Source organism: Athene noctua, chromosome 13 (genome assembly GCF_965140245.1).
Source record: "Athene noctua chromosome 13, bAthNoc1.hap1.1, whole genome shotgun sequence".
Lineage (NCBI taxonomy): Eukaryota > Metazoa > Chordata > Aves > Strigiformes > Strigidae > Athene > Athene noctua.
In genome coordinates, this window is record NC_134049.1 from 19,984,554 (window position 1) to 20,007,915 (window position 23,362).

The 23,362-nt window shown below is 41.9% G+C and overlaps 1 protein-coding gene across 1 annotated transcript; it reads left to right on the forward strand.

Annotated features, from left to right (window-relative positions):
* Positions 1-5,338: 5,338 nt before the first annotated feature.
* CRABP1 (cellular retinoic acid binding protein 1) lies at positions 5,339-19,178 on the forward strand. Its single transcript, XM_074917301.1, has 4 exons — positions 5,339-5,472; positions 5,973-6,151; positions 8,888-9,001; positions 18,859-19,178. Exons 1-4 carry the CDS (start codon positions 5,403-5,405, stop codon positions 18,907-18,909), a joined length of 414 nt encoding a protein of 137 aa, XP_074773402.1. The 5' UTR covers positions 5,339-5,402; the 3' UTR covers positions 18,910-19,178.
* Positions 19,179-23,362: the final 4,184 nt, after the last annotated feature.

A 23,362-nucleotide genomic window follows, 5' to 3' on the forward strand; every position in this document is an offset into this window, starting at 1 on the left:
GGAACTCTTCAAGGCAGTTGGTGATAGCTGGATGGTTTGGACAGAAGGTAACGTCACTTATGTTCCTAACACTCTCAATCAGTGCTCAAATTCTATGCACGTGTGTTAAATGGTCTAGCTAATAAAAATCTAGTCTGGATATTGGTTATTCAGTATGACCCTTCTGTATAACCAATTAGCAGTAAAGTGGTTTTCCAAAGCAGTGACCTAAACTAATTCATATTGCAGACAGAATATTAGTCTGAGACTGAGTGATCTTGATTTCTCTCCACTGATATTTGTGGGTTTATTCTGGTACCAGCCCAGGAAAACACACCCATGAGCCCCTCTAAAACACAGTTCATAGTGATTATGTTACTAGCATTGCTACTACGCATTGCTGGATCAGGATCAAATTGCGCAGCAGTCTCCAGAATTAATGCCCAAGTGAAAAGCCAATCAAACTCCCTTTGTTTTCAGAGTAAGAGCAGCAAATTTTACTTTGGTTAAGAAAACAGTTCTCAGTTTTATTGTATCCTTGTAGCAGTGCAGAAAAGAAGATAGAAAGAGCAGGTGGCCAGCTTAAAGCCTGACTGTGGAAGAGAACACGGATCAATTAGTTCCCCTTGAAGGCGAATATTTAAGGGAAGGAATTAAGATGATAACATTTATTTTTCTTAACGAACATAAAACTGGCAAACGCTTTACTGTCCACCTCTAAATGCAAGCATTATTTACTTTCCTATTAGTTAAGTCTCAAAAACCAGAAGGATAACTTGGGACTGGAAGTCCCTCTAGCATTTTAGCTTGGGAATAGGGGGTATTTTTTCAACTTAATGAGAGTGCAGTAGAAGATACAAGGCAACACTCCAGAAATGCTGTTTACACTGCATACATTCATATTACATTTCACCTATTGTCATGCTAGAGGCCCATTGTAAATTAATTTGGCAGATAAATTTACAATGGCAATTTGCCTTCCAGTTGGATAATTTATTCATGTCAGAAATAATTTATTATATTCTCCCTTAAACCAATCTTTTTTTTTTTTTTTTTTTCCTGGGGTACCACCTTTGTAAATAAAATTTATTGTTTACACTGAGCCTTGTGTGGCTTCACAGTGGTCAGTCAATAACCTCAAGGGGATAGTTTTGGTCACATTACTGGTCACTTATTTGAATGGATGATGGAGTGCTCTGGTCCCATCTGTACATATATTACTTTCTTTTGTCTTAGGGGCACCATTGGAAAGATTAATTAGGTCCATCTGCAGGGAAGGATCAGCCTTAGGGGATTCAGGTAAATAAAATAAATGCCAAGGGGAAAAACTGCTGAGGACGATGTTTTGAAAATCAAACTGTTTTCCATAACATTAATGGTGAAATTACATACAGAAGGAGATTGAAAGAAAAGTAGATCTCCTTTTCAGTCTGGGTTATTTCAGCATGACCTGATAAACATCTTCTACTGCTGCTGTGCTAGGATAAGGATCTATGATGAAGCTTAAAGTCCATGAGCAATATTCTCAGCTAATATAAATCAGTATAGCTTTCTGATCTCAGTGGAGCTACTGTCACTTTATAGGAGTAGAGATTTGAGCCTTATCTGCCACAGTGTTATTACTTCTGTCCTTCATTTGAGTGATCCAAGATGTAGTAAACTGGTCCTAATTCACATTTGGTCTCCTCTTGAATTATTTTTTTTTTTTAATTATAACAGTGCTATATATATTCATAGACTCATAGAATGGTTTGGGTTGGAAGGGACCTTAAAGATCATCCAGTCCCACCCCCCTGCCATGGGCAGGGACACCTTCCACTAGCCCAGGCTGCCCAAAGCCCCGTCCAACCTGGCCTTGAACACTGCCAGGGAGGGGGCAGGCACAGCTCCTCTGGGCATCCTGTGCTGGTGTCTTTATGGGTCTTACATCCCACCTCTGTTTTAATTTCCTTTAAGCTTCTTTCTATATTTTCTTCCTTACTTTTTTCTTCCCTTTCCTCCAGAAAGTTCAGTATGCAAATGAATCTAATAGCATTAGCTAACTGATATGATCACAGCTTGTGAAATAGAAACTCAGGTCTTACTGGCTTTTATATCCTTATTATTAAGTGTGTATTAGTTGGTGTAACCAGTATATAAGCCATGTGAAATTTGTTGCCGTTTAAGTTACATCTCACTGTGTTGTCTTATCAGCCTAAGTGGGGATTTGTATTCCACAATGCAATGGTATTACAATCCACAATATTTTCATAAAACACAGAATGAAAAAACAAAAAGACCATTTTACTCACTGAGCTTTAGCTCTCTTAAGGGACTGGAATATAAAGTTGTTTTGCTTTTAACTTTTGTTGGAGTGAAGTTAGGTTCCTTATGAGTTGGGGTTCAACTTTTAAATCAATATAGTAAAGCCAGAGAAATATGGGGGCATATTTTTGAGATAGAGAGGGAAAACATAAATAATTTAAAAAGAAAGGGAAGAAGCAGACAGAAAGGATACAAAGAAAAATGTAACTCAAAGGGCAAGGGAAGAATGGCTGTTGGTGATCAGTTCAACAAGCATGTGGACATGAAGAACTACTGGTGAGAGGGAAGACATTGGCCCTGGAAATGAACGTGCCTGTCTTCAGCCTGTTCTAGCAGCAGTGGCCCCTCAGTCTCAGAGAGGGACAATTCCTTCTGTGGTGGAACTTCGAGATCTAATTCTAAACAGTTGCTGAGTCGGCAGCATGCAGTGCTTGAAGGAAACTGCCTCTATGTGTAAAGAAGGTGTGAATATGCGCACATTGCCAGACCCAGGCAGTTAGACACCCTGGAGTGTATCTGGAGTTTTGTTTTAGAAGTTGTGCTGCATAGGTGGGTCAGTACCTCACAGTCTTCAGATAAGATTATCATAAAAATAAAGATGCAGTTTGATATCTACATCTTTAGGATGAATAGCTCCGTGTACTGCCGTTGCAGAATAGAGCCTTTATTGCCTGAAGGCCCTTGTTCCTTTTAGCTTGATGCACTTTCTAGATGAAGGGTATTCTGAAGGCTCTCTCCTGGTCTTCATGAAATAGGTCAATGGCCACAGCCCAACACCTAGAAAACAAGTCCTACATCTTAGAAACACTCTCACAGCTAACATCTACTGGAGTAGGTCTTTTTTGTATCAGTGGTGCAGCAAATGAAAGAACAGTTGTGGAACTTAAATGGTCCTTTAAAGAGTCAGTTGTCCCCCCTTCAAATCTTCTGGGCCAATTTATTTTCTCAGGTAGAGATAGGTGGTTCCTATTTGGGTTATGCTGCACATGCTTATTGTCATAGGTAGCTTTGTCCTGCAAAGAGTGAGCCCTATCACTTCCACTGCGCTCCATGTATGCATATTCTGCAGGATTCTGGAAGCGTGCCTGGATCATGGTATTATGTCTTCAGTTGTGCCATAGGGAATTTGAAACTGAGGGACTCAATAGTTCTCTTCGCTGTTTCATAGCAATATACAAGCTTGGTATGGGTTTGTTGGGCCTGCAGCCTTTTTTTTTGTAAGACTTGAATCTACCTGCAATAGGGAAATAATTTGTGTGTCTGGTTTGTTTTGTTGGGGGGTTTTTTTGGTGTGGTTTTTTTTTTTGTTCGTTTGTTTTTTTTCCCCCCCAAGTGTTTTGTTTCTTTGTTTTGGAGTTTTTTTTGAGGGAATTCAAAATTTTTAAACAAAGTATATCAGACAGGGATTAATTCTTTTGGCACTTACCAAAAACTGAAAAATGCTTTGTGCTCTGTTTTTTGTTTGTTTTTTGTTTGTTTGTTTGTTTTTAAAGAAACCCTGTTACTGAAAACAGATATTCCTCACTGAAATTTTCATTTCCTGGAAAAAAAACACATTTTCCATCAAAATATTTCAAAGAACTATGTCAGGTCTCCAGGGTGTCCTGAAAAGACAGGAAAAAAAATAATAGAAAAAGGGTGACTATCAACAGACAAATATTTGGCTCTGCTTTATAGTTCTTACTCAGGTAAAATTCTTCCTGGGATAAGAAATGAGAGCAAATTTCAGCATATAGGAACTGGTCAATCCTGCCCAACATATGGCTAAAGTAACTGCCATATCTGTACATTTTCCAGGAGTGAACACATTTTATACATACCTCAAGTAACCAACTTGTTCATTTTATAGAGTGCGTTTAACAAGTGAAGAATGGTTGTGAATGTACCATGAAGTTGGCTCAGCAAAGGTTTTCCTATAATTAAAATACATCTGGCTCTGTTCTGAGTGGGAAATCACAGACCTCTGAATGTTTTGAGTATTTCCTTATGCACAACAGCAGCAGAAAAACTCCATATGCCTTAACCCATCAAATTCTGTTCCCCTTAACCATGTGGATAAATCAGCTGCAACAGGGAACTTTAAACTAGCATCTTTGACCTGAAACTGAGGGATTCTAAGCAAAGACGATGGAAATAGTCATGGCAAGTCTGAAGGGCACAGAGCAGCTCTCAAATCTATAACACATTGGTGTTAATGTAAATAAGTGTGAAATAGCTTGATGTACTTCTCCAAAGCTTGTGACCACCACGGGCACCGCTCTTTCTGATGTAGTTGGAAAACCTTCTGGTTCCACAGCTGTATCCTCAACTGCCAAAAGCGCCACAGAGCAACGAGGGAGTGTGCGGCTGTGACTGGGGAACGGTACAGACAGTGTCTGGGTCCTCGTCCCTCACCCTTCTCAAAGGGGCAGACTTGCATCAGGGGGCAGCGACAACTTCCTTACAACAGTCTTTAGCCTGGCAGTCATCCAGTCGAGGGGTGCGGGGGGCAGGGTCCTTGGTGGCGGCCCCCGGGCCGGGAGGCCTGTGAGCATGGGGAGCGCGGGGCGAAGGTGTGTAGGGCAGCGCCTTGGCCCTGCCGTGGCGGGGGTCAAGCCAGCGTGAGCCCAGAGAGCCTGCCCTTATTTGTATTGCCCTCTCCCTTCCCTGCCTGCCTCTGGGGCCTTTTGTCAAGTCCTCAGCGTCCACCCCAGCCGTGGGACAAGTGACAATCGGGCTCTCCTGCATGGGACAGCCCCTGAGGCACGAGGTGGGCTGCAAGGTAGGCAGGTAGGGAGTGCTGGATGGAGGACGGGAAGCATGGATGGATGGATGGATGGATGGATGGACAGGCAGGTGGATGGACGTACAGATGGATGGATGGATGGACAGATGGATGGATGGACGGATAGGCGGATGGATGGACAGATGGACGGCTGGCTGGCAGGGCCGTGGCTGGGAGGGGGCCGGCTGTCTGGCGGCGTGGTGCGGGCCCCGGGGGAAGGGGTGGGGGGCCGGGTGGGTGTGACCCGCTCTCCCTCCCAGCCGCCGCCGCGGTCCGCCCCGCTCACAAGGTGCCTGAGCCGGAGAGCGAGCAGCAGCGCCGCGTCCCCGCCGCCGTCCGCAGCGCCCGCCCCGCCATGCCCAACTTCGCCGGCACCTGGAAGATGAGGAGCAGCGAGAATTTCGACGAGCTCCTCAAGGCGCTGGGTGAGGCGCGGGGGAGCCTGGCGGCGGGCCGCGGGCAACCCGGGGCCGTGTCCCGCGGGAGGGGGCCGCGGGGCGGGGAGCGGGGGGGCTGCAGCCGGAGCCGCGCCCCGGTGCCCTCCCGGGGCAGGCACCCGGGAGAGCCCCGTGCGCCGACCGCGGGCAGGAGGGGCTCAGCCGGCGCGGGGGGGCGATCGCAGGCACGGCACGGGGGGAGCCTCACCTGCGGCCGCCGGGGGTCCTGGCCCGGCGGCTGCCGCCGCGCTCTGCCGCGGGGATCCCTGCACGGCCCCGCGCTGGCCGCCCGCGCAGAGCTGCCGGGGGGGCGCCGGGCCGCGCCGCGCCGTGCCGAGCTCTGCGGCGGGGCTACGCGGGTGCCCCGCGGCCGCGCCGCCGCCGGCCTCTCGCCCCCCCGGCTGCCCCGGACTGCCGGTGGTGCTGGGCGAGCTCAGCCCCAGACGCGGCTGGCGACTTCAGGCTCTGCCTCCTCCGCGCTTCCCCAGGTGTCAATGCCATGCTCAGGAAGGTGGCGGTGGCTGCCGCCTCCAAACCCCACGTGGAGATCCGCCAGGACGGGGACCAGTTCTACATCAAAACTTCCACCACTGTCCGCACCACCGAGATCAACTTCAAAATCGGGGAGAGCTTTGAGGAGGAGACGGTGGATGGACGAAAGTGCAGGGTAGGAGGAGAGCTGGGGCGTGTGTGTAGGGGGGGTGTGTTACCAAGTTCTTTTTAGATGGGACAAACACATCTGGTGGCAGTGTCCCCAGTCAGTGGCATTGCTGCCCTCCACCCTCTTCTTCCCAGAAACGCTCTGGGGGTTCCTGATGGTCACCACTCCTCTTGTTCTTGTCCAGCATTCTCCCTCTTGCAGGGTAAAGCTGGAGTCTGAAGGCAACAGGGCATGGCAGGTCGCAAAGGCAGAATTTGAGTACGTGCTTCCTAGCTCCTTGGCTGGCAGGGTTTTTTCCAGCTTTTTCTGCTTCCCTCTCCCCTGGAGACCTCAGCCGCAGTGAAAGCTCTCCCAGCCTCTGTCCCTGATGGGAACATGGGGAACAGTGGAGCGAGAGAGACCTCAAGAGTCAGGATTTAACACACAAATTTGACATAGCTTTTGTCTAAACTGAATCAGCCGAGTTCACAAGCAGGACCGCAGACTGTTGGTAGTTTGGGGCCAAAATCTTCATTCATTCCTTTGCAAGTGCATGTCTCCCGTTTGCTGATCAGATAAGTCTTTAACAGTGTAAGACAGACTTTCAGCTAGTGTTATACCAGCCATAATTACACCATCTCCTAGTGCAGAAGTGCATTTGAGGGCGTTCACTGGAGTGTTTTGGGCTTGATTCTGTGTGTGAGCCCCTTGCTCCTCTACCTTTGTAACCACTTCTGTGGCTGTGGAGGGGGCTTTAAGTCAGTAGCGTCTGACGCCAGCTTCTCGCTGGTGTAGATACATGGGATCTGGGGTATTGGAGCACTGGGATGTGATCATAGCTGCCGTCTGAAAAAAAGTTACCGAAGGTACGGATTAATTATCCTTTCCTCAGGCACTTTACTCTCACACTTAGAAGTATATATAAAACACTTATAAAAGAAGTATGAATAAAGAGTATCAGAATGTAGTCCCAAATGAGGATACAGTTTTAAAAGTATTCTGTGATGGTAAAATAATCTACTTTCCAAACTATGATCTCTTCTAATTCTTGGGCCAGCTTCTGAGACTATTTGCACCACTAAAAATTTAGAATTTACTCTCTCCAGTGCAATTGCTGTGAATTTAGATTTATGAAAAGAAGAGGCAGATTCTGGGAGTCAGTGAACATTTTGAACATCCACTTAATCTCTAGAATGAGTTATCACATATTTAACAGTTTGTCCAGGAAGTGTTGCTGGCTTTGTTAATTTACCTTATTTGGCAAAAGTAGTATTTTAGTGTCTTCATGCATAATGCATACACAATAAATGTGACCCACTTTCTAGAGAAGGATTTATTGCTGCAGATGGAAAAACAATAATTACGGCTGTAAGCTATGAAAGTTGGAAAAATCTGAAAGAAATGTGTTTTCTGAAGTAGTAAATTTTTTCCGTGTGTTGTGAAATTATTTATAGTCCACTCTCAAGAATAAGTTGTACGGCTGTGTGTATATAAACAAGATGTGGCCACAGAGCAGAAACTGACAGATAATAAAATAATACTTCAGAATGTAATTTAGAATATCTGGCAAAATTGCTGACTGGTGATAGATTTTGATACACTTTATGGGGTGGAGGGTTTTTTTCTGCCAACTAACTTGATCCATTGTTCATACAGACAAAGAGCAAGTCATATGTAGATGTACTGCAAGGCATAGCTTCTATAACAGTCATTTAAGATGGCTTGTTGGCTTACAAAAATATTGTTTTGAAAAAATATTTATAAAGTAAACAGCTAATTTTAAATCAAAGTAAAGTGTTTTTCCCTTAGAAAGTCTGGGAAGTGTTAACTTGAATTTATGCACACATGTGCAGACACACACATATATATGTGTGTATGTATATAATCACAGACTAATGAATGTCTCCCATGTGCTAGTTATAAAGTGATTACTTGCACATTCATTTCAGGGCATCCTTCTGCACAGCTGTTCCATTGCACTGTTGAATAATAGTTCAGTGCTAGAATGAAAAGCAACAGAGTCAGGGCTTGCCTGTTTGTGAAAGCTAAACAAAATCCTGTGTGGGGTTTGGGTTTTTTTTTTTCGGTGGTTTCATAGTCATTACTGAACTGCTTGGAAAAATGCCCAAGGATATTTCAATCTCCAGATCCACAACCTTGAAAAAGTAGTATCATAAACACTAGAATTCTAACAAAGTTTCTTTAATTTAGTTGTGATTTATTCTAGTTTGTTAGCACAGTGTTTAATTTACAGTTAACTTGGCACGATGCCATATAGCATGAAAGGTTGTAAGTGACAAATACTGCATTATTTATGACCACAACATGATACATATGATTCTTTATGCTTTTACACTAAGAGGACTCTAGTGATAAATAAGATGTCAGATCAAACTCTACACGTGTACAAAGATGCTTGGGAATGTAGACACTACATTATCACACTTCTGAATGATACTTTTTAACATCAAGCATTTTATGAAAACTGGGTGGCTTTTCAATTTGTAAACAAATGTGGATTTACACCGAAAAGACGTATTTACAGTTACTTTGCTATGAATATGTACCTGTTTCCAAAATGCCCCTTCACACCGTAATTTTGACTTTCACCACTTTCCACTGATGGTTTTTTCCCTTTGCCGTTATCTATGTGTTGCTCCTTTACTGCAGCAATTATTCTCACTACTGCTCATTGTTGTCTCTCTGCCTCATGCTGCTGGGGAATATAATTAATGTTATTCCTAATGGTTTTCTTGCCTGCAGAGTTTGGCCACTTGGGAGAATGAAAACAAGATCTATTGCAAACAAACTCTTGTTGAGGGAGATGGCCCCAAAACATACTGGACTCGAGAATTAGCTAATGATGAGCTGATTTTGGTAAGAACCTTGGACCCACCCAATACATTCACCGTATTAACAGGTTTTTTGTTACCATGTAGTATGACTTACTATTTTGCCTTACTTAAATCTGTCTGGAAAACTACCATTTTCATAATCCTCTGCATCATACATACAAATTCATACATCACTGGTTTTGCTTTCTTTTTAAATGGTTTTTTTTTTTTTTACGACAAATGAAGATATATGCAGGTTCTCACTTGCATTTCATTGCTATAACTTTTGCCATACTTTTACTGGTAGAATATTCACAAGTCAGCCACGTCTGCTCTGTAAATTCACACCATCACCAAAGAATTTGCTTGATTTATTGCAGATTTTCTCTGGTGAAAGGGAGATCAAGGCATTTGACTTCGTCTCTGGAGAACTTTCTTTTTTTTAGGCATGTGCATAATATGTTGCTTCTTACTGACAATCACATGGTGTATAGCAGGAAAGATGTGGCATGTTGTTAGCATGCTCTCATCTCGTTCTGTTTATGAACAACATATAATTCTTCCCCCATCTCTGCCACTTTCCTCAATTTCTTGATCATCTCTGAATCCAGTTCAGAACTGCCTTCATGAGTTTCTCAGAAATACACTGAACATTTGCTGTCAGCCAACATCCCCCCAGTCCTGTGTGACCTTCCATATGGTAGCAGGGTTGCTGTAGCCAGGGTGCTGAGCAGTACCTCTGCAACTGCCTCATCATTTACGCCATGAATCATGTGCAGTTTATTTATTTATATTGTACTTATTTCTGTTAGAGTTGAGTTCTCTTCAGTAGTCCCTCTATGTTAATGAAACAATATCCAGAACTGGATAAAGACATAGCTTCTCTGAGTTACAAGTAGCACAGTTCAGCCTGAGTTCAGAATCATTTTATTGCACATGTTCTTGCTAGTGAATTCCGGATAAATAGTTGATTAGACTGTTACGCCTCATCAGTTTGGGCATAGAAGACAGGCTGCTGGAGTGACGGGTAAGAAAACATCAAAGCAGGGAGGTTTTATTTCAGACTATCACACTAACTAAACCTCTGCACTTTAAAAAACAAAAAGCCTCCCCAATGTTTCTCTAAAGCAGTTGGAGCTCTATTTTTAAGATTGCATCTGAAACAAAAACGGGCCCCAAACCTAACCAAATGTAAACAAAAAGTTTTTAAGGTGTTAATTTTATTCCAGACATCTTGGAATGTTCACCCACCTCTTATGAGGAGGTGTATGCTGTTAGTGAAATCACACTGGTTTCTATTGAATGAATACTCCAATTCTGGATCTTTTGACTCAACCACTGGAATTCCTTATATTATCAAAAAACTTTAGGAGGCAAAGTGCTTTGATCTCTGCTTCACATCTTTATATATAATGCAGTGGACAAAATATATTTTCAACTATAAATTTTCCAGCTTTCTAACAATACATTTCTGTAGTTTATTATTCAAGCAACAAAGTAGTGAGGCAGCTGTTAACGGCTCCAAGCAAAGCAAGAAAGCCAGTCATAATGCAATTGCCTCCTGCAATCAGCAATGTGAACTTACCCTGCTGGGGAAGAAGAATGAGGTTGGTTAAGAAACCAGATTCAAAGATTATAAAGCCATCTAATCTTTTTTCTTATATAATAGAGTCTGTTGAGCTTTTCTGAATTAATTATTTTTCAAATTAGGATTTAAATTAGAAAAACCTGCTTATTAAAATATTTCCATTTATAGGAACTCAATCACAACTTCTGGTAAATTGTTTTACTGGTTAATTTTCTAGTCACTAAAATAAACACATTATTTCTAATCTGTATATGTCTAGATTCAACTTCCAATCATTACATATTATGTGTAAAAGGACCTCAATAATATGTCTGAATTTTGTTATTGCAAATACCTCACTTAACAACACTGATGAAGTCATTTCTTGGAAGAACCTTCTCATTGTTAAGCTACACCATTGGAAGACCGTGAGCCCTTCAACATAAAGCAAGCTTTCCTTGAATCATTCTTCCGATGTTTCTATAATCCCCTCCAATTTACCAATTTCCTTTCCAAACTATGAACACCAGAACCACACATACTGTTTTGCTAGAAATCACACTAGCATCTGATGTAGTGGTGACTTCATCTCCCTACTCTTAGCTGAAATTATTGATTTATATGCAGAGACTTTGTTAACGCTTCTTTGGGAACTCCTGCTCAGCTGATGATGATCCCAAGTAATGTTCCTGTTTTCTGATTCCCCAGACTGATCCCATTCCCCTCTCCTGCAAGTTGGGACTACGATCATTGGTTGCAATGTACGATTTTACCATGGCCATTATGAAAACATAGTGTTTGCATCCAGGTGATCCAGATCATTCTCTCTGTCTTTTACTATTTAAACTATGCAGTTCCATTCTCCTACCTCTTTTCTGGAGCATAATGACCTTTTTTGCTTTATTAAATATTAGGACATTACTAGGTCCTCAGGATAAAGATTTTCAAGCCCCTCATGACATTTGATGAGACTGAGTGTACAAATCTTTTAAATTCATGGATCAGCATGTTCAAAATCTTCTTACACCCTAAAGCTCAACAGCGAGGTGTTTGTAGGGGTAATGGTGGTGATGAGTGTGAGGTTTCTGGTCCTTTGGAGAAGTTAAGATGGCCAAAATTAACCCTTCTGGGAGACACCAAAGGGTTTTACTGTTTGAAAGAAGACAGAAGAGAGTAAGGGAAGTTACGTTTTCTTGTCTGTGGCCCCTAATTTTAGAAGCCTAGTATTCTCTGCAGACCATTATTTGGCTTTTAGAAGCTAAACTACCTGAAGGGATTGGCTGAGGTGTGTTCCTCAACTGAAACAGGGAACAAAGTAGGAATAGGAGCTCTTAGTGAGAACACCCTGTGATCTCTTTTGATCTGTTGTCTCTCAACTGTGTTGGGGTTTTTCATCACTCCAGTGAAGAAAGATTCAACCAAGATTATTTTATCTTATGCTTGGAAATTTTCCTTGGATCTGAGTCTGCACATCCCCACTTACATCTTACTTCTTCAAAACTAAGATCACAGCGAGAAGAAAAGATCTTTCTTTGTCTTCTTTCTTCTTCCATCCTCCCAGCTTTGTTAGGGTCCTTTAGGATGTGAAATTCATTCTCATTCAGTTTTGCTGCCCATATGACTTCAAAACAAACATTTAACAATTCCCATCTTCACACTTCTTAAACCTCCCTACTTACCTAAGAAATATTTTCTGTTCCTTTACTCTTTCCGATGTGCTTTGGTAAGCTTTCTCTGTTTCAGTTCTGGCAGAGCGCCTTAAATAAGCAGAAGGAAACCACATACTTGTGAACTTCTAGATGTCTGCAGATGGGACGCTGTCTTTATGGGGCAGAGCCTGTGATGTAGCAGTTTAGGAACTCTATAAGGCTGATACTTATTCTCACAGTCTTTGCTGCTGTTTCTCTGTCCAAAGAAATCTTTCAAGAAGCCTTGCGTCTCCTTCTTAGCTATTACATGCATTTGCAGAAGGAATCAAGGAAACTCATATTCCATTTGGAAGAAGTTGCAAGAAGGAATCTAAACTGTGGTAGACTGAGCCATGAATGGAAAAAAGGCTTGGGGCAACAGGCAGGGGGTAAGGAAAGAGTTTTACTCTGCTAATACTGGCTTCATAAATGTTGGAGCTTTGCCACATAATTTTGATCTCATATGCTGCATTGCTTAGGGGGTCCATTTGAGTGTAACATTTTCCTAGGGGAAGAATATCTTTTTCTCCCAACACAGCATGTTAAATAAAATGCATTTATTATCATGTACAATAAAAAAAAAAAATCAGTGTTGAATTGTCATGACTACCACAGAGCTAAAATAGAAACCATATTACTGTATAATTATCAATCTTTCTTGCATCCTAGTAGAAGAATTCCTTATGTTCTTCAAAGATACTCCCTTGGAGCAATATGATGCTCTTCCATGTCACATCACGTCCTCTGGTACACAGATGCTGGGAACAAACTAGTTAGCAAAGGTTTTCTTTACTTTCAGGTACCAGTTAAATTTGCCTTTAGTTCTCCTTAGCTCTCTGCAGCATGGAGAATGAGATTATTCTTATTAGCAGCATAAATAATATTTGGCTTGTATAATGGCAGATATTGGTCTGAAGTCCTGTTGGAAAACAGAGTCCTTTCATCTGAATAAGGGAAGAAGGATCAAGCTCTGCTTTATAAAAAAGGTGCAGTGAGTGTCTTAGAACATTGCAACTACTCTCATCAGTGCTGTTTATTCTAATCTCATCTGATACACTTGCTAGGATTTCAGTGCTGCATTTTTAGAAGAACTGAACAATGTAGATAAAAAAATTACATGGAATATGCAATATGGAGGATGAAAAGGATAGAACCCCATCAAAGTCCACATTTGTTTGTTTTGACTGTATCTTTAGATTATATTGTATTGTATTGTACTTTAGGACTCTAATGCATACAGAGTCGGAATATCTGTATTTACAACTATACTTGGATTAGCAATATATATAAACTATACTTGGATTAGCATTTGAGCAATCAAGATGAGAATATAACACCAAAAAAAATTTCCTCTTCTGAAAATTAAGATCTGTGATTAAGTCTATTCTAATATGCTTTTTCTTCCCTTTTCTTTTACACTCTAGAAGTTTTTGCTGTTGCTGTGTGTTTTTGTCAGGGACATTAATGAGCTATCAGTCACTTATGTAAGTCAGAAGAACAAAAGGTCTGCTCTTCACAAAGTTAAAGGACGCTGCTTCCAAATGTTAGCTATTCAAATGAGAAACATTTATTTTCAGACTTTTATCTGTATTGCTGCTATCATGGCTGCTCATGCCTCTATAGATTTTAGTTTAATGTGTAACACGCAAACATTTTAAAGTGGATAATTACTGAAGAGGGGCTTTAAAAACAGCCTCAGACCACATTTTACACAGTTCATGTATCACACAGGGGTTCTCAGAATCAATTATAGCAAGGGTCAAAGATCAGAACATTAGGGGGGTTTCAAGCATGGTTTCTATTCTACATTCCCTCCCCAGAAAAATCATGGTGTTGATTAAAACTGCTTAACTATGGAGCCTAGATGAGTGAGTGAACATTTTTTAAATTATATTGCTGGGTTCTAAAAATTAAACATAGTAGGTGAGAAGGGTCAATGCAGATTTGGAAGGATACTTTGCAGCCGAATGCTGAGATTTGTGATATGCCTAAGCCTTGTGTTGAACAATGTTAAAACTACCTAAGTGTTGAACTTTTCTATAGTTTTTGAGGAGTGCTCTTAAACAAAATCAGGTATCAAAAGAAGGGTCTACTCATAGTGAGGTCAGTGGGGGGTTTTGCTGCTGACCTTGTGTTAAACAGCCTTGATAGAAGTTTTGAAGCCTGTAATAATGCATACATATGTGTTGCATGGACCTAATGCTTTAATTTACTACTCACCACGAGCAGATTTACAAGGGGGCATAGGGATATGCAGTCCCTGCTCACTAGCACAGCCTGGTCTGGGTCACATACCAAACACATAAGCAGAGGAAGCAGAGGAAGAAAGCAAAGCCATTTGCATCTTGGATGCATCTGATCCTGTATGTAGCTTAAATGTGAGCCATGTACTGGCCTTCAGGATTGCTACTGGGAGATACCATTGCCTCGTGTTATTACATGCTGCATGACTCTGAGGAAACTGTATAATATAGCAGTTCTCAAACACAAATACAAACATTTAGGCACTTTGATAAATTACCTGATTTTGCGTGGTTCTGTTGATTGATATCCTGCAGAAAGCATGGTTGTATATTGAGTGATTTGCTGTTAATATCCAAGTTTGAAAGTGGTGGCTGCACCTTCTGTGGCTATGGCCCCATAATGATCAACGTCTTTCATAAAACATTATGGGAGTCAGGAGGAGGAAGGAAAAATGCATATATCTTTATTGTGAATATTTATATCTTTATTCTGGGTAACATGGAAGTTTGCATGTGGACAAAACCTTTTCTCAGGTTTCATTTAAGTAATAGCTTCTCTTCTCCATTTGTTTGCTGATGTATTCTGTCTTCCTTTTGTGAGTTGCCTCTGCAGGTTGGTCAGTCATAAGCAGATAAGAGGGGATTTTTGCATACACTGGCAGAAGTGATCTTTCCCAGGTGATTGTTTCAATGACAGTCTGCCTAATTACACTGTGTGCTCCACTTATCACAAAGGCTTCTCAGCAAATGTTTATAAAGAAGGCCTTCAAAGAGCAGATTTACCCATACAATAATATATTACTGCCCTGTAATTCTCTTTTAATCTCTAATGATGTCAGTGTTCATCAGATTGTGAGTGAACCGAGAGAGGTCAATTTATTGGATTATCCCCCTGCACAGGGCTTTGTTTGCAGTGTGCTTTGGACTCTTAGCTACAGATTATGACAAGCTAAGTGAAGAAAGCAATTCTGTAATTTGCAGTCATTGCACATTTAAAATCCTATTTTAGATTTAGATAGAAGCCTTGCCTTGTAGCATTTTGTAAGATAAGGGACCTTTGCAAACTGGTGAAAAGGTGGCATTTGAAAATCCTGCATCTTCTCATTAGATTTGAATTGCAGTTTGGTAGTCTTGCACATTTTTAGTTGCTCTGGTGAAACTTCACCACCAAATAGCTAGGATTGCTTGCTCTCTTCCTTTTTATTAGGAAGTTCTACTCCTTTGGATCATGGAAATCTTTAGTCTGCTTGTTCTGACAGGAACTGTCACCTTTCCAATCTAGAATTAGAGTCATAGACATTAAACGGTTTCATTCTACTCCTGAATACAAGGATTTAAGTGTGAAGGACAGAGGAGTAACAGCCTTTTGATTTGGATCTTCCCCTGAGCTTGGGCCCAGCTCTACATTAAACGTTTCTGTGAGGAACCACGAGAAAAGGAATGCAGCAAGTTTGAACACGTTTCTCTTTCCTTTGTATAGCAAAATTTAGTGGAGTTATATCAGCAATGCTAGTAAGATAGGGAAACAGCTTTTACATAAGTCCACATTTAAACCACGTACATGACCATGACAATCAAAGCCATTTATTTCTGTGCTTCAGTATGGAATTAGGTTGCTGATCATCTGAATGGGTATAAGATGTAAAATCTCAGTGCTAAAAATGCAGCTTATTCCCGAAACAGGTCAGAGGCCACATAACTTAAGCTGAGTCTCCAAGGAAAGGATGCCAGGCTATTTGAGAAGTGCCCATTGGGTACATAGTTCTCCAGTGTCATTGTAATTGGACTTCGAATGAATTTTATCTCTTTACAATCTAGATTTAAAGATCTGATTGTGTTAAATTAGTGGTTTTCCAGACAGTGAGACTCGTGTGTTGCAGGGAATGACAATCCTTGTGTATAGCAACTGATTAAGACTGTTGTGTATTTGTGTTCCCCAGGTATGTCCATGTTTTCTGCACTTGTTATCCTGACAGAACAGTTTGAGTGCAGTCCTTTGCCTGAGATTTTCAGGAGTGCAGCAGTCCAGCTGGAGCTGGATGTTGTACGTTCAAAACAAACAGCAATTGCGCTTTTTCGCAAATGTGTCAAGTTGTGACTCTGTGAGCGCACAACATTCAGTCTGTGTGTACGCACAGTGGACTTGCTGTCTCTGCAATGCACTCTGGAGGCACCCACATTACTGAGCTTTCCCAGAAAGTTATTATTTCTTTTTTCTTTCTCCACAAATTTTTATCTTTATTTTTACGCTGCCTCCTGTGGGTCTTGCAAGGAAGCTGCCCATCAGACTACACTGATGTCAGGAGCGGGCTCTGCCCAGGAGCGCAGTCGCAGAAGTGGACACTAAAATTTCAGACACTCAGACCTACAGTGGCATCCTAGGACAGACTTGCAGTATGGATCACATTGATTTCAATCCACTCTTCCCTGCAGTGTTCCCTCTCAATACAGCTGCTGATCTGTTGTGAGAATAACTGCTGCTGCACAGGTTTAGGGGAAAGAGTTTGTCTCGATTTCCCTGGAGGAATAGACATAAATTTACTAGGGAGGTTACAAGAGTTTTGGCAAACTGCTGCCGCAGCCTTTCTCATTAGAACTGGCTGGTGTGGCACCCACGCACATCACAAGATGTGGCTGCATAGCTGTGCAGCTCCATTTGTCAGACTGGGGCCGTGCCAGCTCTTGAAGAACACTACACAAAGACGGTTTTACTATTATTTATGATTTGTGTTGAAATAGCAGCGGGGGACCCAAACTTCATTGTACATAGAAGTGCCTGAATGTACCACAGAAAGACAATCACTGTCATGGTGACCTTCCAGTCTCCACAGACAACCTCAAGCCCTAGATGTTCTTGACTCTGACTTGCTTCCTCTGGCAAAGCTCCTGCCAAATTAATTTTGCCTTTGTGTATAATTTTGAAAGTGTTGAAGGAAGCCATAGCAAGGGTATTTGCAGCTGGTGCTGTGGGCAAAGAGAACTATCTGCATCCTTTAACGTTCATTTTGGAGCTAAAAATGTATATAAAGATTGATATGATAATCGATTTATATGCATAAAACCAAAGCCTATATCTCATAATTTCTAACAGATGACTTCTCAATAAAGTGAACAAAATGTAAGCCAGAATCAGTTTTAAAGCCAAATTCTTTCGAAGATGTGTTGGCCAACACAGGTGTAGAAAGCATTAAACCAAATTAAGTCCAGCTGAATTTTCCTAACACACTGGGGTAGGTGTTAATTATATTTTTCAGTGAGACCTTGGCAGTTATTAACAGCCAAACATCCCACCTCACAACCTGTTAGTGGTGAGCTCGAAACTGTCTGTCAGCGTAGCTGAACATGAAGTTTTCTGCAGTCAGTATTTCCTCACTCTTGCACCCATTATTTCCCTCATGTTTAATTGCATGCTTAGATTTTAGCCTGCCAGACCTGAAATTACACACAAACACTTTGGGGTGCAGGTGGCTTTCGCAGACAGCTGTCACAATCAGTGTCCTGCCTAAATGTCCTGATAATCTGTACTGCAATATTGCTGTGGTAGAATTGCCTTCTAAGTGCTGAGCTACAGAGCAATTTAAAAACTGCAGTCAGTGGTACACCATCATAGAACACCACCTCCAAGTATCTGGAAAGTCGAGGTACTCTGAGGTACCGAATCTGGCGTAAGAAATGGGATGATAACGGGACATAGTCTGTAGTAAGTCAGCGACTGTCAGATGTGTAGTGATCAAAATTGTGAGATCTCATAGATGTTTAGTCATGTGAAATGAGTTTGATCTCCATTGTGTGTCTGCATTTCAGACCCTTATCATAGTCAACAAATTCACTGGTTAAGGTCACAGGATCCTCAAAAAAGGTTGTAATTGACCCTGCCCACATTACAGCTTGGGAGAGAGGGTTTCGGTATCCTGGCATGGTGTGTCAACACCTTGCAGCAGCATTATGCATTCTCCCGTTCCTCAGCATTGCTCCACTGACTTCATTTGAACTGCGATGATTTATACCTGCAAATATCAAAGAATACCTTTGACATGCCATCTGAATTCCACCCTCAGCCTTTCCAGTTCAAAGTTCTGAAGCTGTTTCTAAATATAACAACAGTACATTCCAAATTCTCTTTCTTTTTGCATGTTTATTTATAAATGCATGCCAAGAAACTATAGAAAAAGGGAATTTCTGTGTTGTTTATCATTCTGACAAAATCAATTGTGCTTTGGAATAAAGGTCACTTATATCGTGTTCCTCTTCCAAAATGACTCCTTCCTTTACTCGCGTCTGTCAAAAGACAGAGGAAAATGTCTACTGTAGAACTAGCTGCTATAGTAAAAATAACAGTAAAAAATGGTGTTAAATGTCTGCTGGTTCCATCTCTTCTGATTGATTTCTGTTTCTTTTCCAGACCTTTGGTGCTGATGATGTTGTGTGCACAAGAATTTATGTAAGAGAGTAAAACCACCAATTTACTTGTCATCTGGGATGAAGTGGAGAACTGTGAGAATCCCCAGTATAACGAGTATCTGTGTGTGCTGTTACTAATGCGGTGTTGTATGTGACCATGTGTGTTCTATCTGAACCCATATCCTCTGTTAAGTGTATTTTGCTTTCATTTTTCATCGCAGACACTATTCCTTTCCACTTTTATGCCATCATTTTTTGTGTCTGCTTTGTATTTTGTAGTTGTCACTTGCTATGGTTTCATCAATTATTAAACTTATTGGGCATAACTCACAGCTGTTTTGGGGTGTTTTTAATAGAAAACCCAGCAGTGCTTTGGTTAGGACTGAAACACTTTTACCCTCTGCTGAAGTCAAGTGTGGAGTTTCACTGCTGTTGGCTAGCACTGTGCTGTCAGGGAACACCTCCTAGGACAATACAAAGTGCTGGAAAGCAAGCGAACTGCTTTCATGGAGCTGCAGGCTGCTCTCTCAAACCCAGAGCTCTGCGTCTTTCCTTCTTTCTGTCCTCTCTCCTTGGGAGAGTTGTTGAGGAACAGTTCCTGTATCCTGTGACTGCTGGGACTGTGATTCAGCAGAACCAGACAAGACAAGGAGATATCTCTACTGTCTTTCCTGCTACGTCTCTGAAGAATGCCCAAACTTTCCTTGTTGAGACTCTCATTGCCCAAGTACAAAACCCAGCTGTATCTAGAGGACAAATAACATTGCGATCGTGACTAATACTGTAATCACACCCAAGCACCTCAGGCCTGATCAGAGACTTTACTTGTTTACTGACAGCCTTTACTTGTTTGGGCCATAAAAAGATAAAGCTGAGGGAAGCCACTTTTCTCCTACCTTCTTACTTGCAACAGAGGCAACTTCCAAAGGCTTCACTCCCTCTCAGTGTTACAGCTCTCACCTTTGGTGACTCAAAATTTCATTCTTTGAACAACTAAGTATTTCACAAACCAAGGCCATAGACTGAATTTAATGTATTTATTCTGGCTCAGAGTTCTGGCCACAGCGCTATCAAGAATTAGATTCAAGCTAAACAGACATTCCTCTAATGAACCAGAAACTCTTCTGTTCTTCAGCCTTGGAAATATCTGGAGATTGAGATTAGGAGCACTATTTATTTCAGTGCAATATCCAAGTTTATCTGACCGAATTTCAGCTTTGCAAAATAATTTATCTGCTTCATGTCACCCAATCATAGAAGATTTTTAAGAGGTTTGGTGTTAGCTGAGTATATGCCCTGTTCATTAGACAATGCTCTGTATTCAGAATGGGAAAATGGGTCCAAATCTTCATCGTCTTGGGACACCCATGGGAAATAAATTACTTTGTCTCTTCATTGCTCGCATAGCTATGCAGAGAAACCCCCTTTGATAGGATTGTCAAACTGCTATGGAGAAATCAGCCATCTGATTTATATATTGCAGTGTGAGCTACAGCGGCACAACAGGAGAGAAACAGACGATGTTTTCTGTCTCCTCTGCTCTGACAGGTCACACTTTCTTTCCTGCCATCAGCACTCAAGATACAATATTGCAGTTGAAAAGGAGGATCTTTTCCTTCCACACTCTAACCTTAAGCCAAACCCTGTTTTCAAGACCTGGGTTCACTTGGTACCAATTAGATACACTGCGTGTGAACTCACATTGAAGCATGGGCTGAAATTAGTTCATTGTGGTTTGGATCCAGTTGAAGCTGCCTCCTGGTAAGAATGAAACCATGAGAGGGAATAACAGTGATCTATCTTCATTTTCTATCTTCTTTTAAGATTCAAATTAAAATAGCTGTGTGTTTTTTTCCAAACAAAATCCATTTCAGGAGTATCTGGACCTGCTTGTGCACTCAGTTGTGCCAAAGGGACTCCATAAAAAGCTCCAGGCTGAGCTAGCTCAAAGCTTCTCAGCGAAGCAGACAAAACTATGTCTTGCCACATCAAGGCTGAGAAGCAAATAGCACACAGTGTTGCAGGACATGCTGGCACATGCCATATCCTACAGCAGCAGGAGCCCACCAACACCATGGAGTGCTTTGCCTCCACCTCCCAGAAGGTGGGTGGTGGATGTGGGGCTGGTACAAGCTGATGAGGCAAGTAGTAGAGCCAAAGCTAATAGGTAGCAGGACTGTTTTGCCATTCCAGAAGAATGCTACTCTTAGCAATTACCTTTTCTACCTGGTCTAAAACAGCCCTGATGCACAATTTGTGAGGGTTCAGCAAGGTATTGGTATGAACCTCACATTGTCTAGAGCAAGTGAGTGCATTCAACGGAAGCAGTGATTTCTGTGTTTCATTTCTAGGAAGGCTCATGCTAAACTGTTGTGCTGCTCAAGCAAATATCCTTCAGAAAGCTTTCCCATCAACTGGAAAATACCAAGTCAGTTTTCCATCCAGTTGGCAACTACTATCCAAGTAGTAAAGCATGAGCTGTGTAGCTGGGCTGTAGAAGTTATGATTAAAAACAGGCTCTTGAGATATGAGCTACCCTGCATAACTGGGAACTTTCTTCTTCCGGGGTTGAAACTGTTCCCCTAAGCTTCATTTGCAGTCTGGCATGACAGAAGTTCCCTTCTTTAGTAATTTCATTGTGGAAGCTTCATCACTTGATTGACTTTCAAGGAGTTACATTAGTTACCGGTGCATGGGTGAATTCATATGAACAGAGACTAGAATTCGTCCAGGGTGTTAGTTTTATGGCTCATTGTTGAAGCAGTGCAAAGGCCAAATTGTGTTTTGTGAGCCCTCCTGGATTTAAAAGCTCTTCAAATCTAGGCACACAAGGATTTGGAATGATTTTACTGGCCAAAAGCCTTGCAGTTGTCTCCTGCCTTTCTTTTCTTTGCTGAGATTAAGCTCCTTTGGGAACATGGAAGTTGAACAATGCCAGTGTAGCTAAGACAGTTTTATCCACTTTTAGTGTAAAAAAACATGAATTCATCCCTCCCCAGATGTGGTGATGGAAGCAGAGTAGAGTTACTGTAGCTGACATCCAGAAAAACTTAGTCTCACAATGTCTGAGTGTCAAACAGTTGCTTAGCAGAACAGGGTCCTGAAAGCTTCGGGCGGCCACTCTCTGCACGTAGGAGGGATGGACTTTTACAGGCAAAGGTGCTGGGACAATGGAGCACCTAAATGGTTTGCTGATTACTTGATAGCATCTGAATATCTGAAAAGGGCCCCAATGATTTTATGGATACTGCCTTTGAGATTCCCATCAAAGAGACTCTTCCTGCATCACTAGGTCTTTTAATCAGGCCTGTGATGGAACAAGCAGTGGGGCCAGGGACAGAGCCTGGCTCACAGTTATGCGTATCAGTGAGCAAGCAGAAACTTCCTTCCCCTCATGCTGCTGTGTTCTAATTAGCACTTTGTCACTTGACCTGGAAGCACACAGTGGATACAAGCATAGCATGGTGACAAACATAGCTCACCTCTGGATGGCAGCTGGTTGACCACCGTATGCATCACCACCCAGTGCATGTCTGTTGCTTTGCAAGTCTCTGTGCCTAAGAAGCTGGACTTCCGAGGTCTGCTAGTGCTCAATGGCCAAATGACTTTCAGGCTTTGTTGCTAAGAGCATTCTGATCATGTAAGTGAATGCATTAGGGAACTCTTCCCTGCAACTTTATCACATACTCCTATTTATGTTGGAGAGCATTTCTCCAACACAAAGCCAGCAGAATACAGATAGCTAAGAAGGTGAGAAGTCTTCCTGAAATCTAAAGGCTTTGTCTTGCTGTTGCCTAAACAGTCCTGCTGATTGAACGGATACAGTACAAGTGAGTATTCAGTGGCCTAAACATAGGTATCAACCACTGTTTTAGAAGACCTACGTATCCAAGAGATCCGCACGAAGCTGGCATATAACACATGCTCTGCATGAGGTCTGTGCCTTTTTTTGAAGAAGCAGCATCAGACCAGGAGAAAACCTGAGGGCATTGCAACACAGATGGCTGTGAAAAGGCAGCTGTGCCCAACCTATGTGCCTGCAGGCCTGGAATCATGCTGTGCACTGTATTGACCACACTGATAACTGACTGCTACAGCAAGGCAAAGAAAGGGTTATACAGATAGCTGCAGCAACTTGGCACATGTGTAACATTTCACAAAACCAAAACTTCCCCACATGAGTGGAACACTAGGGTACAGCAGTCATATTCTCTGCCCTGGGGCACAAGAGTTCATTTTAGGATTTTCTTTTGATTTTCCATATTTTGTTCTTACGCTGCTTTCATAAAACATTTATTGTTTTTCTTTTCTCCATGAAAATTAAACATCCTAACCGGTAAACAGATCAGGCATTGAAGTTGGATTCAAAGTAATCCACTGTGGGAAACCCAAAATATGAAAAAAAACCTCAGTCAGAAATGTGATACTGCATTGAATCATTCAGTTCATGTGTACCTGTACCACCAGCTACAGAACAGAGCTGTCCCACTGCACACTGTATGCCC